Source organism: Watersipora subatra, chromosome 3, assembly GCF_963576615.1.
Source record: "Watersipora subatra chromosome 3, tzWatSuba1.1, whole genome shotgun sequence".
NCBI classification, from domain to species: Eukaryota; Metazoa; Bryozoa; class Gymnolaemata; order Cheilostomatida; family Watersiporidae; genus Watersipora; species Watersipora subatra.
Genome location: NC_088710.1, coordinates 45,539,544 through 45,555,772, shown reverse-complemented (window position 1 = coordinate 45,555,772; position 16,229 = coordinate 45,539,544). Strand labels below are relative to the sequence as shown.

Below are 16,229 nucleotides of genomic sequence, written 5' to 3'. Positions count from 1 at the left end.
AGAGAAATCAAATAATAACAAAATAGGATTGAACTGCAAAACGTAGTCTTGAAAGACATTTATAAAGCTAATCCCGAGCACAAAGGGCACCCCAATGACAATGCAATGTAGAAAAATCCGTATAATCTCTGCGATGATTTTAAGAGCCTTCATAAAAGCAATGCAGAGATTATACGGATAGCCTAAACAACACTGACTTGCTGCTGATTACAGACTAATTTAGCAACAGAAGACACCCAGAGATGTCAACCAAATGTTAAAAATAGTATCCCATTATTGATTAATCAACTCTACTCCATCAGTGGGTAAACATTAAATGAGAATCGAACCTCCTCACTATGGTAGTAAAGTAACAAATTACGAACGAAGGAGTAGCACCTAACCTCACCTTTCTACTTCTTATAGCAAAGGGACAGCAAGTGTGAAAATGTAACGGCAAAGGCTGACTCACATTATGTGACTGTATGTCGGAGTTGTCCTCTCAGTGATTGATCGTCGATTATGCGTACCGTAAACTGAAGGCGCCGTCGAGGCAACAGGAATACGTCGAGAAACTTTGGAGCTGTCAAACTTTCCCAATAGTTCATCAAGCATCGACGAGCAATGCGTACCACTTTGGCGACGGTGATCGGCAGTTATGGATTGATTGATCATATTTACTTTTATGACAGTTGCTGCGGGACTAGTATTTCGTCGCTTCCCTAACCGCACTGCATAATGAGAATGCTATGTCGTGGAAATTTCGCTGATGTAAACGCGGATGGGTTTGTGATAGCGTGAATATTGTTATCACAGACAATCGCCAAAGTGTAGTGTGATTAACACCGACATATGACGATATAGCGAAAACCGCTATTAACAGATAAAACATGATAGAGAGATTATAGGTTTCATAGGTAGATATAACCCGATTAGTAAATTACAAGTTTAAAAATATTACATGAAATTTGGAACCAGGTGGGCTGGAGAAAAATTACTGCACCAGATTTGATGCTACAGGATTCAAACGCGTGACACTCAGCTTGGTAGACAGACACTCTAACAACTGCATCACTCAGCCACGCACTAGCATTTCACAATAATTGTACATATACTTATCTATATATTTACATACATACTGTGGATATTAGAAATGAGTAACAAAATGGTATGTTAACCTTAGTAACTATAGTTACCTACAGTAACTTTAGTGTATTTAGTGGTTATGATCTGCAATAAAATGTAACATTACTATGTACAGTACATACCGCATGGAGCTCTTACATTTGAGACAGACTATAGCATAAACTTTGAATTTAACTTCAATGAATTTAGCTTACTAAACTTAAAACTAAGTTTTAATGTATTTTACTCAACTTTTATTTTATCATTGTCTTTAATCTTTGTTACCTGTTTATTTTATCATTGTCTTTAATCTTTGTTACCTGTTTATTTTATCATTGTCTTTAATCTTTGTTACCTGTTTATTTTATCATTGTCTTTAATCTTTGTTACCTGTTTATTTTATCATTGTCTTTAATCTTTGTTACCTGTTTATTTTATCATTGTCTTTAATCTTTGTTACCTGTTTATTTTATCAATGTCTTTAATCTTTGTTACCTGTTTATTTTATCATTGTCTTTAATCTTTGTTACCTGTTTATTTTATTATTGTCTTTAATCTTTGTTACCTGTTTATTTTATCATTGTCTTTAATCTTTGTTACCTGTTTATTTTATCATTGTCTTTAATCTTTGTTACCTGTTTATTTTATCATTGTCTTTAATCTTTGTTACCTGTTTATTTTATCATTGTCTTTAATCTTTGTTACCTGTTTATTTTATCATTGTCTTTAATCTTTGTTACCTGTTTATTTTATCATTGTCTTTAATCTTTGTTACCTGTTTATTTTATCAGTCTTTAATCTTTGTTACCTGTTTATTTTATCATTGTCTTTAATCTTTGTTACTTGTTTATTTTATCATTGTCTTTAATCTTTGTTACCTGTTTATTTTATTATTGTCTTTAATCTTTGTTACCTGTTTATTTTATCATTGTCTTTAATCTTTGTTACCTGTTTATTTTATCATTGTCTTTAATCTTTGTTACCTGTTTATTTTATCATTGTCTTTAATCTTTGTTACCTGTTTATTTTATCATTGTCTTTAATCTTTGTTACCTGTTTATTTTATCATTGTCTTTAATCTTTGTTACCTGTTTATTTTATCATTGTCTTTAATCTTTGTTACCTGTTTATTTTATCATTGTCTTTAATCTTTGTTACCTGTTTATTTTATCATTGTCTTTAATCTTTGTTACCTGTTTATTTTATCATTGTCTTTAATCTTTGTTACCTGTTTATTTTATCATTGTCTTTAATCTTTGTTACCTGTTTATTTTATTATTGTCTTTAATCTTTGTTACCTGTTTTCGGTTTCGTTTTCACGACAACTTAGGCGAGCACCATTTCTTTTTCAGACACTGTGGGAGAGATTTTGGCGAATAGCATATCGGCGTCTTCGTTATTCTGACGTATACAGCCTACCGACCGCCATATTTAAAGTGTAACCACAAGAAAATGTAACCATAGAGAAGTGTAACCACAGAGAAGTGTAACCACAGACAAATGTAATCACACAGAAGTGTAATCACAGACAAATGTAATCACAGAGAAGTGTAATCACAGAGAAGTGTAACCACAGGAAAGTGTAACCACAGAAAAGTGTAACCACAGAAACGTGTAATCACAGAGAATTGTAATTCACCTCAAAATTGCCACCCAGAAATTCGACTTATCCATGAGTATATACGGTAAAATGAAAACATATTAACCTGTAATGATAAATAAATTGGAGGATAACTGTAGTAAAACTCAAATCGATTAAAAACCTACCTATACACAGCCGACCACTGTTCAAACCACCTCCTGCTCAGAATCGTCTGTGTGTCCCTCTCAGCTGTATCAAGAGCAGCCTGCCGATCTATTACATCCGACTTATAGACCTCCTTAGCTATCTCCTCCACTAATGAGACAACATGAGTGTACATCAGTTGTTTTCCGACAGCGTTAGCACATTTAGTTCGCTGTCGCTCCAAAGCTTCCTGTTGCGCTTCCCTATCAGAGACAAACAGTTCACTTATAGAACATCAAACTGCCGTTAAAAATACTGTATGGCAGGCGATAGCCAGGCCAAGGAGAGCCAGTACGACCAGCCCGCGATACTGAGGCCGGGATGCCGACTCGACCCCTCCGAGCTGCTAGAGATTTGGATAAGCCTTTCAGAGATGAGCCAGGGAAAGACCGAGCCAGCCCTTGACCCAGGCAGAAGTATAGCCAACCGGCTGTTGGCCGGTATGACAGCTGAAAAGATTGACCTGTGATTGAGCCGGCAGATGAACAACTGACCTGCTACTGAGCTGGCTCTGGAAAGACCGACTTGTTACCGAATCGGTCTTCTGGTAGAGGGCGGAGCCTATCGACACGCGTAGTATAAAAGGAGCCTAGATGAACCAAGCAGAGCAGAGCATGTGGAATACTCATTTGATGCAGTTCATTTGTATTGGTACGCTTTCTCGACTGTATATATATTTGAGAAATATACAATTGCCTTATATATTCGAGGTAGTGTGGTTCCTTGTGGGGTAGTTACGAGATGCTGCGGATTCCTTTACAATACTATGTTAGTTTCGGCATGCTAGTAACTAACTAACAGGCTAGTTAATGCCTTTCTGTTACAAACATGCTGGCGATAGCCGGCATGTTTGTAACAGAAAGGCAATAACTAGCCTGGATACATAACACTTCTCAATAGTACAACTGAAATACTTAGTAAAAAAATCATAAAACCGCCTATATTTTTTTGAAGATTTGGTCAAAAAGGTGAGAGGGTTGGTATAAGAACGTACTAAAGCATCTGATACTAATATCTAATAGCAAAGTTTAAACTAGGCAATACCACTGCATAAAGTGCGCTAGAGAACCACTAACTTCCAGTACATTAAAAGATGTTAAATAACATCTTTAATAAAATTTAAGGTTAAACATGTACCTTACAAAACTTAGAATTTAACTTCAATAGAATGCACACAGAGAAAGACTGTTAAGGTATTCAAATAAAACAGCCAATAGAAAGAGGCACCTGTCCGAGATTATTTTATAACTAAAAAGCTGAAAGTGCCCAAATCCTAATCGTAAAAAATTTTAAGCTATAAAATGTACACATTTTATACAAAATCAACAAAACTTTCCAACATTTTCGTGCTAAAAGCACTTCATTGACTTAAAAAATTCTAACATAGGTCTGTGTAGAACCTCAATTTGGCCATGTCTAAAATAACATTCAAATTTTGTAACTCATTTTTCAGAATGTGACTGACACACATTTAGCACTGAGCTCTCCAATACTGATACATAATTATGTTACTTTCATTAAAAGAATTGCGTTTTACAAAGCAATTTACTCAATTAACTTACCACAGAGATATACAACAAATTATCAAACCCCAATATTATCTAAAACAGTTAGTAATGAGTATGAAAATTCCTTAGAAATCTTATGTGCATCCAGTTTCTTAAAGAGATGTGCAAGCCTATCTGTATATCAATACATAATCAATTAACTGCAAACACTCTCACAACTAACAGACAGTAAGAGTTGCAGACTCGAACCTGTAGACCTCCGTTGCCACAGCCCGGCACTCGTCTTCCTGCACCCTCTCTATTAGATCCTTAATATATTCTCTACACAACTTCATAGTCAACCACTGCCTCTCTGCCTCCTCTTGTGCTGACTTCTCATTCCTGGCTTCAGTGAGCGCTTCCAGTGCGACTTCTTTACTCAGTGCCGCCACAACCTAAAGACAATCTATATACATATATATAAATCTCAAAAGTTTGTGTGTGTAGTTCAGTTTGTCCAGCTATAGCTATTAATATCTTGGAATGAAGAATCCGTATCGCAGAAGATTTAATCTCGGAACCTCCCGTTCGCCAGGCACATATCTTACCAAACCAATTAAGCTACGCGGGATTGTTGGATTCAATACCGCATACCGCTCTGCATACGACGCAAGGTCACTTTCTGCTTGCTCTCACAGCTCTTATTAGTAAGTACTCAAAGTACTAACTTACTCAAATTAGCCATTGGCAATATACCAGGCTAATGGCAAGTGGCAGGCAACTACATTACCTATCACATTTTTATAAGCTGATGTTTAATACCTGCGCAACGCTGGGCATTCCGCTAGTATGTACCTATGAGGAAATGAAACCGAGTAGGCAATATTTATGTCTAACAGATGCCAAAAGCTAGATCACAGCGAGCAAGCTTTACAGCACACATATGTTAGTTCGCCAGACAAACGATTGATGTTTTACAAGCAAGTGCATATGAAAAAACAAAAAAACAAATGACAAAGTGTATGTCAATACATCTGAATTGCTATGCACTTGTTTAAAATTAAGTTTTCATACAGCGACAACGTAGTGACACACCCCCTATAGCGCTGCAACGCCATCATGGAAACAGCAACGTTACTCTCATTCTGTCATGACTCATTGTTGCTGTTTGGGAAAAAAACAACCGTGCGATGCACCCTCTTTGTGCCATGGAAACGACCTTATCAACCAACGGTGTCGCATTTGTGCGTTTTCATAGGTTTTGCTTTCCTGTTGCTTCATATGCAGAATTTTTGTTGTTGAAACGGTCTAATCAGTTTATACTTGAAACTGAAAATGGCAGAATAAAAGTCTATACGGACCAACCCCGACATCTAAACACTCTCCTTGATTACCTGACGGACCTCTTAAAGAGACAAACTTGACATAAGGCATCGCAACTATCGCTAACTAAGCGCCCCATGAAAACATGATCTAATTATTGGCACAGTGTGGCTCTTCGACACTGGTGCACCCTGGTATGTCAGTGCACCCAGGTGTCTCAGTGCACCCAGGTGTGTCAGTGCACCCAGGTATGTCAGTACACCCAGGTATGTCAATGCACCCAGGTATGTCAATGCACTCAGGTATGTCAGTGCACCCAGGTATGTCAGTGCACCCAGGTATGTCAGTGCACCCAGGTATGACAGTGCATCCAGGTATGTCAGTGAACCCAGGTATGTCAGTGCACCCAGGTATGTCAGTGCAGCCAAGTATGTCAGTGAACCCAGGTATGGCAGTGTACCCAGGTATGTCAGTGCACCCAAGTATGTCAGTGCACTCAGGTGTGTCAGTGCACCCAGGTATGTCAGTGCACCCAGGTATGACAGTGCACCCAGGTATGTCAGTGAACCTAGGTATGTCAGCGCACTCAGGTGTGACACTATCGCTGTATGGAAACAGTAATTGAAAATGGACAATCATGTTGACAACTACATAAATTAGCAACTAATGATTTACATTATTCATTTTCAGAATAAACTTATATCAACACGCACCAATTTTTCAGTTTAACTATGTTTGTGTTAAGCACCTGTAAAAATATATCTCCTTACATATGTGTGGTAAGGGTACTGGATGATGAGAGCCACTCAGTAAAACATACCTCGGCTGTTCAAATAGCACCAATGTTTTGTAGGACTATAGCAGGTCGTGGCGCAAAGGAATGGTTGGTAGTAGTCATAATCTAATCCAGCGGATTAAATCCAACTCCATAACAATAAATGACAGACAACACTTGATTACCTCCAAGATTATCAGTTGCAGCTGAATTTTGGAGTCCTCAAATGACTGTCGCTCCTCCTCTATGCTCTCTTTAACTATGATAAGCACCTCTTTATCCAACTCCTCGTTTATTACCAGTTTAGTACAGTCTTTCACCACCTTTGAAATGGAAGACTCCTTTAAACACCTCAATCACACTCGCACAGTTCTATGAACCATGTTTTTAAAGATTATAGATTTTTAAATGATAAAAACAATGAGAACACTGAATCTTTTCGAAAACTTTTTCCTGAAGGTTATTAAATCTGAAGAAATACTTTTGACAGCTCATCCTAGTGTGGAAAGCTTTGTTTGCCACGACAAACTTTATCACAATTACTAAGGCTATTATACAGTTATATAATACAGGCTTTTAGTGACATCCAACACAAAGTTGGCATTGAATTGGTAAAATTGCAATGTGCCACCATGATCTTCGCAGATCTCCCACCGCATGTGATATTTCACACAGCCATGAAAGGCCTCACACATGATATGACACTCACACACACGATACTCACCTACACACGGGTGACACTATGTGGCCATGATGACACTCAAGCATAATGTGACACTGTGTAGCAATAGGAAGCCACAAAACGGCATAACTGAGGTAAATGAATATTTCACAGAAACGGAAGCAAATATAGAATAAAACCGGCTCATAGAAACGCAGTAACCCTACATTCACAAGAAGCATGGAATACTATAAGATTTAAAGTTTAAAAAACTTAGAAAAGTTATGAAACCATCTGGAACAGTATGTTTGAAGGATCAACTGCTGCTATAACAGTATTTTTGCCATCAGAACTTTTTGGAAAACAATTAACAACTATAAACTGTATACCCGGGGAATCTGTTCAGGAGGTGGCAGATGCAGAAGGTGTCGTTCTTTTGCCAACTCTGATGTCTCTAGAAAGAGATCAACCAATAAAAGTCTTCTAATAATCTTAATAAAGACAACTGATGATATTCCAGCTGCTACGTTTACTAAATGAAACAGTCAAGTGAGTTGTAGAGAGTTTCATTGTACAATAGAATATTAATATGAAACAGTCAAGTGAGTTGTAGAGAGTTTCATTGTACACTAAAATATTAATATGAAACAGTCAAGTGGGTTGTAGAGAGTTTTATTGTACAATAGAATATTAATATGAAACAGTCAAGTGAGTTGTAGAGAGTTTTATTGTACAATAGAATATTAATATGAAACAGTCAAGTGAGTTGTAGAGAGTTTTATTGTACAATAGAATATTAATATGAAACAGTCAAGTGAGTTGTAGAGAGTTTCATTGTACAATAGAATATTAATATGAAACAGTCAAGTGAGTTGTAGAGAGTTTCATTGTACACTAAAATATTAATATGAAACAGTCAAGTGGGTTGTAGAGAGTTTTATTGTACAATAGAATATTAATATGAAACAGTCAAGTGAGTTGTAGAGAGTTTTATTGTACAATAGAATATTAATATGAAACAGTCAAGTGAGTTGTATAGAGCTTCATTGTACAATAGAATATTAATATCCATTAAGTTGAAGATTTGTAATAATCTGCTGAGATATATAATAATATTAGGTACCATTCGAGTCTTCACCATCACAGATTTACAAGCAGATACATTCATGGACATGTCACATAGAGTTACTAAGAGTTACATAGAGTTACTAAGAATCATGAAGCAGACTACAGACTACGCATCCGTTTAACCTTTTTTTTATTCAAATCATACGTTAGCATAAAATAGAAATCAACAAACCGCCTGGGTCAGCCTTTGGAGGCTTGATGATCCCGATGAAGTAGCCTTTTTCATCAAAGCTGCTCGTCGGTTCAATAAGTGATTTGGCAGGAAGTGCTTCACCATAGACAGCCTCACCAAGCGAAGTCGTCAACTTTCTCTCAACTAATCGAGGAGATCGCCTGAATGGGAGTGCCGACTCTGGTTCTATAAAACTCTCTCTGCTGAGCGCCATTGAACTATCTCGAGAAATTCCGAAGTGTTGGAGAAATGCAAGACCTTCGGCCTCATCCTCAAAGTGCAGCATGCTGAACAGTCTTCTGCATGGCAGCTTCAAAAACATGCTGAGTAATCAAGCAGAGCAGGCCAAAGGAATGTGTACGCAAAATAAATTATATGACAATCTGCGAAATAAACTGGAGTTCTTAACTGAACAACTAACATTCCCACTCACTACTTTGTCACTCATACATGTATATGACTTATAATAAGCAAATATAAATGTATGTAATGTGATCATATCTGTGCAAATTGTTGTCTTTAACCTTTAAAAATGAAATGTTCAGAATTTAGCCTACATAATCATTCCAAAATATAATTTCACAGCTGTTTGGTTTATACATTTGGAATCAATACAAAATGAGGCTTAATTTAATATATAATTTATGGCTATTGACTAAATTCACAATGCAACAATGTTGTAAATGAGAACTTTAGTTTTCTGACAAATGAGTAGTTTATTGCGCACACCACTATGACAAATACTGAAGCAAGATGAGCTGGTGTGTACATCATACCTTGCTGAATAGAACCTTCAAAGCATTAGTATAAATAGGAAAAATAACTTGAAAAATAATTTCAATTATATTAATGTTTGAAAAGAAAATGATCAAGCACACAATCTATTGTATCAAACATTAACTATAAATTTACCAATGCTGTGTATATTCGTTTTTATAAATATTTATCGTTTGAGCAGATACGGAAAGGAAACATGGAACTAGTATGAATATACACACCGAGGCATGACCTTTAGGTGCGCCGTAGGCCTTGAGTATGACCTTGAGTGCATCAGATCTAATCTGATTGAAGTATCGGTGTAATATGCATGCATTGAGAAATGTTGTCAACTCTATGAGTTTAAAAAACTTCACATAGTTCTTCTCGCTCAGAGCTGCATAAGCTGATAGAGCGAACTCAATCTGTTGAGAGTTGCGCACCTCCGCTCGCAACTGCTGTACTTCTCTGTAACAAAAGAAGGAAATATCTTGGTACACAATTGATATACTTATGCAAAAACAATGCTTAGTAGAATAACAACCGGATTTTTTGGTAGAATTAAGGTATATTTATTGTTCAGGCTGGGGCTAGGAGGGTTGCTGGCAAAAAGTGAAAGATGATAAATCCAAATTGAAGCCTATTTGAGCTATACAGAAACATGGTAAGGGTCAGTCAATAACGAGACGCTATAATCTACATATGGCGAGAGTATTCTGCAATAGCACTGTTATATGCTATTCGACTGACTTGTACAGCTGGCCTACCACAGACACAAACAAAAAAATATATTTATTTGTATCACATAAAGTAATCAACCCATAAAAATAACTTACAGGTTATAACAAAAACAATAAACTTTAAAATACACAAAAGAATATGAACTGAAATATTGTAGATAGTTTTTGCACCTATAATTATGGACTCAACGTTCTAATTAAAGTTTATAGAATATGAAGACCTGTTGTTAAGAGTCTGTTACATTTAGCAAACATCCTTAAGATGGTTTTAGCCTAGGTTTTATGAGGAAATAAAGATATAAGTCTCATATATACTGCAAACTTGAAGCTCTCTACTTCAGATTATTAATCTTGCTGAAATAATTCTTTAAACTGCTTTTACTGATATGAAAGGAAAGTTTGTTAAATGGTTCACTTGATTTTCTTGAGAGGCCTGCCTTAGATTGGCATGTAGTTTTAAATACAATATAACAAATGACCTTCTGAACTTCGCATGATGGGCAACTTCTACAGTAGTAGTAGTTGTCTCACACGGCACACAGTATCATAAACGCATATACTGAGTTCAAACGGATGAACTCTAGCGATAACAATACAGCTTATTACCTCAAAGTGTCTCCTTCATTCAGGTTCATAAGTACAAAGTAGGCCCGGAACTCCGCCTCACTCTCACAGACCACACCTCTTTTCAGCATGTCTGTGTACATTTCTTTTAACGTCTGCAGACATTTTGTTAAATTGTCATTATTAATCTTTGGGTCAAATGTCATGGAGTTTTCTTCGACGAGACGAGCGCTGCAGTAGATGTGAAAACGAACACATCTCTCGACAAGACCCGCTGCCTCTGGACTGCAAAGATGCTGCTGGGTGATATCCTGCAGAACACAATTTCCCACATATTGTTATGCTGACAATTATTAACTACCCACCATATTCATAAAAAACGCAAATTAACAAAAAACATTATGATTGAATAACCAGGCAGATGCATACAATTATTACCACCACCGCAATACATAATTAAAACAGAAAAAACAACTATTTTCTTAATATGAGCTCATAGTGACATCTCATGTGTTCATCCTACGCAGCCACGCATAGTCATCTTTGGATCAGACCATTACTTACCTTTCTGATAGCCCGAGTTCTGCTCCAGAGAAAGTCATACCAGTCAGCCCATGAACCGTCCCGACCAATATCCATGATATTGTTACAAAGGTACTCCATAGTCCTTGTAAGAACATGAGTAGGCCTCAGCTCGAGTGGAAGCGGCTCCTCCTGGTCAGCCGATGACCGGCTGTAGTCCTTGACTGCGATCCTGTGATTAATCTGCGGGTGCTGAGAATAGACCAGAAGCGTAAAACAAGTATGGAACACAGTGTATACAACAGCAGGTTTCCTTCATTATGACGTCAATTCTGACAAACTGAAATTTAATTTCAACAAAAATTTAACAGCACCTTAAATAAAATCACCGCTATTTCGGGTTTAAATCTGACTTTAACAAGGTGATTGGTCTTTTATTCATACAATCCCTTTCATAGTCGAAGTGGTTCAATTTTACTTCATCTTTCATCTTCATTCCAATCTTCATTAATAGTCATAAAATTGAGACAAACTCAACCATATCTAAAGTTTTAGAAAAATGAAATTCCTACGCTATGTCTTTTCAAACTAAAAACAGTGAAAACCACAAGAGAAACAGATAGCATTGCTATGAGAAGTGCATATGTTACCACTATATACCATTTGGTTCTCTTCATACCTCACTTATCAAAGGTACTGTTTACTAAACAAATGTCTTGATGATACTAAATCAACACAACGCATTTATACAGTCTGTTATTGTCAGCCTAACACGGTCTTTGAGGAGTTGGATTATAGGCGAGCTTTTACAAAATTCTGAAAGTTTCCTGTCTTGAGAAATGGCACACAAATGGCCAGACTCCATAGAGCCTCGTTCACATCGGTAACAGAACAAGTAGAAGATGAATGATACAAATGAGAAAGCTTGGCCTGGTCATTTGTCTTTCAAGCTTCAAAGACCCCAGATGTGAATGAGATACAAACAACAACCTCGCAGTCGCTAAAACATAAACTAGACTTAACAGACCCTAAGACAATATACCTTCACGACTAGCTACAAACCAAACGAACAGCTGATATTATATGCTAATTACTAACCGAATCTGTATTTGGGAGCATCTCGTAGATATGGACTCGGCGTTGTTCCTCTCTCATGTACCTCTCTCGCTCAGGACACATGTCAGGGCAACAACCTTTGGTGGCCCTTGCCTTCGAAATGTCACTCTCCTTGTTAATTCCGATTCGCATCAGCTTTTCTCTCTTATCCAGCAGCGCATACCGCTCACTACAGCTGATTGCTGCTGTCTGTCCTAATGCTGCCAGTGATGGTGGCATAATCCATTCTAGCCCTAGTAAGATGAATTGCCAACTGAAAGTAGCTAAACTGAACTGTATCCAAGAATGAGGTGAATTGATGACGACAGTAAAGCATTAAGCAGTTTATTTGAATTATGGTTGATGGGAGAAGAGAATTTTGACCATGTTGTAAAATAATTTTTTAAGGTTGTGTAAAAATGACAAATTTCCGCACTAGCTAAATTATTATGGATGCAAAGGGCAGGCTTGTTCTAATCTTGAACAGTTTGGTATCCGTCCATACCAGGAGCTCCAAAATTTGAGCCGTTGATCTATAATCACTTGCTACTATAATTTAGGTTATCTCCTACTAGAACCAACTTGGTTTTATTTTGGTAACTCTTGTTCCTATTGTTTGCGATTGCAACAATTTGGAATGAAATCAACTAAAGCTGATAAAATAGTGTGGGAAAATTAATGAAATACAGTTAAATGCTATGCAAACCAAAATGTACGACTGAAATGGCATCTTTTCAAAAATATTAGCAATTCTGCAAAGAATATAACAAGCACAACTGATTTTCAAGTAATAAGTAAAAATAGGTTTTCGATAAAAATAAAATAGAAATTGAAACAAGATGATTGTTAGCCCAGATGTGTATTAACTCAAAAAGTGTCTAAAATCTACCTTAAAGATTGACTTGCAACAAAATTCACATTACAGTTATTTGGTATCAAAAGATTCACCATGTTTTACTCTGTTGCGTTGTAGGTGCCAAATAATTGGAAATGTGATTACAAACTCTTAAAAGCTCAAAAATGAAAAGCCACCGTAGATTGGAATCTCTTTATTTCTCTGACGTAGTCATGAAATTTATTTATTGTCTTGTCATGTGATGTTCTCACGTGAATAAAAAGGCAAATAAAAAGCTCAATATAAAACTTATCGTAACACTAGTTTATGACAAACACTTCGGGTTTTACCGAAGACCCCGTATCAAATATAGATGCTCACTACTTTCCAGTTTTGTTTCGGTTTGGTCTAATTGGTAAGTCGTAATCTGATCATGTGACCCAATACTTTGCAAATAATTTTTGCAGCACTTTTCGATTATCACAGGTAACCAACAGGCTCGTCATGATTATCAGACAATGATATGTACTCTTTCAAACTAAGGATAAAAAATTAAACGAATTTTTACGGTAAGTTATAAGATATCACTGCTAAAAGTGACAGCAATACAATGATGATAAAATAGACGCGTAAGAACAATAGACATGGTTTTATTGAATGCGTGAAGTATATTTGTGAAAATATTTCGATGAATAAGGTTGCAAGAAAGTGTAAACAGAAACCATCTCCCACAACTACGTCACATTTGAGCCGTTTTGGAAAGAGAATCCAAACTACGGCAGTCTCGTGTGGCTGCGATTAACTGTTCGTTTTTAGCTTTTAAGAGCTTGTAATCACATTCCCACATATTTGGCACCTACAACACAACAGAGTAAGACAAGGTGAATCTTTTTATATCAAATAACTGTAATGTGAATTTTGTTGCAAGTCAACCTTTAAGAGGTTTAGTTTGTAAACATGTATGTACATGTATATTGCAGACATGGTTAAACATTTTTGGAATCAACTGTCTGTAATGTATTTATTCCATATTAGCCAATCTAAAAGCAAAGTTTATCGAACGAGGGACTTACCTTGTACATGTATAAATCAATCTGATGCAAATGAAACAACACCACTTCTTAAATAACACAATACTCCTGATTTGACAATTCAGCGATAAAAATTTGGTGTCTATTCAAGTCTATAGTAAAATTCTTTCGTTTAGCGGAAAATCTTTTAAAGAAATTGTGAAGGGTGTAAATAAAATGTGGCAGAATTTTGTATGCATATAATCTGACACTGCATAGAATATGAACACATACCTGGCGCCGCACAAAAAAATTTATTACATTTTGATTGTGGTTGAAAATGAAATGCAAGTAGCTATTGCAGTGCTAACAAATCTACCCCGACCTGTGATTTCCTCTCAGCTGATATTATTCAAGCAATGACTTGTCACGGATAGCTGCTCACTTTTTTGAGGCTACTAAAATATTCGTGAAGTATTTTCTTTGTAAAGTGACAAAATATGCGAATGATGTCATTAACAATTTTAATGATACACAACGTAATAGTGACCTAATAACCTAACAGTGACCTAATAACCTAATAGTGACCTAATAACCTAATAGTGACCTACTAAACTAACAGTGACCTACTAAACTAACAGTGACCTAATAACCTAATAGTGACCTAATAACCTAATAATGAGCTAACAACCTAATAATGACCTAATAACGACCTAATAACCTAATAATGACCTAACAACCTAATAATGACCTAATAACCTAATGGTGACATAATAACCTAATAGTGAGTGACCTCATAATGACCTAATAACCTAATAGTGACCAACTGCACATATAACTAGACTTGTAATAGCCTATTAAAGGTAAAAACAGTAGAAACAAGTTTGGCTAGAACTACCAGACTAAAATTCAACAAGACCAAAGAGCATCCACAGCATGAAGCTACTGCAAGGCAACAAAAATAAACAATAAGCTACCTGCGCTAGACTCGTCGATATCTTCTTGTGGTTGAAAGAGCGCAGAAGGTACAGCTGACGGGCTTCTTCGTTCTGCGTAATCAGGGGTTTGGTGATTTGGTGAGTTAGGAGCAGTCCTAGCAGTTGGAACAGGACTAAGTCTGTTCAGGATGGAACGCTTTGGAGACACTGACCTTCGACCCTATAATTTAATACTAAACTTCGTTTTGTTGCGATCAGGAGCGTTATAGAATCATGGAAAACAAACATCACGAATTACCGAATATATGAGCAACTAAAGCTGAATGCTTCACCCGACTCTAATTGAGACGATATGCTTCAACTTGCAATATTCACGTCTAACCAATTCATAGTTATAAAAAAACACTTGGATTTTCAGAAATCCTAGGTTATACGGCTAGAATATTGTGGATTTGACACCTTGTAATAAAATGCCGGTATTGGGAAACAGTTTTCATCATCTCGTAGCTAAAACCAATTTGGGTTTTTAGTTTTTTATTCTGTGTATTTTCATTGTATACATCAGATTTGAATGTTCCTTTTGCATACACACTGACTACAATGCACCCTTATGGCTACATTCAAATGCCGAGTTTGTTTTATGATACACGATGATCTAAGGCATCCATTAGAATTCAAATTTAACTGCTAAACATTCATAGAATGAGCTGTGACCCGCAAACCAAAAGTAGTAGAGTGCCGGTTCATAAGGAACTGACTCAAGGGAATATTAATGGGGCCATAAACAATTTGTGCATGTTAACTGAAGTTAGTTTTTTGCATTACACATTCATTTTGACAAAACGAATGGAAAATGCCTAGTAAAAATTGAAAGGAAAAAACGAACCGATGGGTTTCTGAAAAGTGTTGGAACATCCTCTGAATCTCCAGCATCTTCTGGCTGAGTAAGTCTTGACTGAACCTTTCCTCCACACATTTTCTTTCCAAACAACACTACCGTCCCTTTGTGAGCAGAACTTTCGGATGAACCCTGAATGGATGTCTTATTGGCTGTGGTAGTGTGGCTTGAGAGTGGCTTTCCAAATAGCACTTGTCCACTAGTGCCAACTCCACTTTGTGTTGATGGAGGCTGTGCAGCAGTATCTTGAACATTTGTACCAGTTTTCTCCCTTTTTACAAATGGGTGAGGTTTCATAAGACGACTTTGTTCAGTTGAAAAAAATGGCTCCTTTTTAACACCTGCTCTTTTGCTGAAAGGAGATCCGAAAGGATTTTTCAAGGGTACTCTCTGTTTGTTTGCTTGCAAGTTCCCCAACCTCGCATTCTAAAACAC

The 16,229-nt window shown here is 36.6% G+C and overlaps 1 protein-coding gene across 1 annotated transcript in view; it reads right to left on the bottom strand.

Moving 5' to 3' along the window:
• The window catches only part of LOC137390195 (germinal-center associated nuclear protein-like), a 31,980-nt gene extending 15,989 nt beyond the window's left edge, over positions 1-15,991 (bottom strand). The window contains exons 1-11 of the mRNA XM_068076486.1: positions 15,783-15,991; positions 14,936-15,116; positions 12,117-12,367; positions 11,061-11,270; positions 10,539-10,807; positions 9,435-9,660; positions 8,437-8,746; positions 7,526-7,590; positions 6,661-6,798; positions 4,648-4,832; positions 2,872-3,093 (exon numbers count right to left, since the gene is read on the bottom strand). Coding sequence (XP_067932587.1) covers positions 2,872-3,093; positions 4,648-4,832; positions 6,661-6,798; positions 7,526-7,590; positions 8,437-8,746; positions 9,435-9,660; positions 10,539-10,807; positions 11,061-11,270; positions 12,117-12,367; positions 14,936-15,116; positions 15,783-15,872 — 2,147 coding nt within the window. The 5' untranslated portion in view covers positions 15,873-15,991. The remainder of the gene's footprint in view (positions 1-2,871; positions 3,094-4,647; positions 4,833-6,660; positions 6,799-7,525; positions 7,591-8,436; positions 8,747-9,434; positions 9,661-10,538; positions 10,808-11,060; positions 11,271-12,116; positions 12,368-14,935; positions 15,117-15,782) is intronic.
• Between the last annotated feature and the right edge of the window lie 238 nt (positions 15,992-16,229).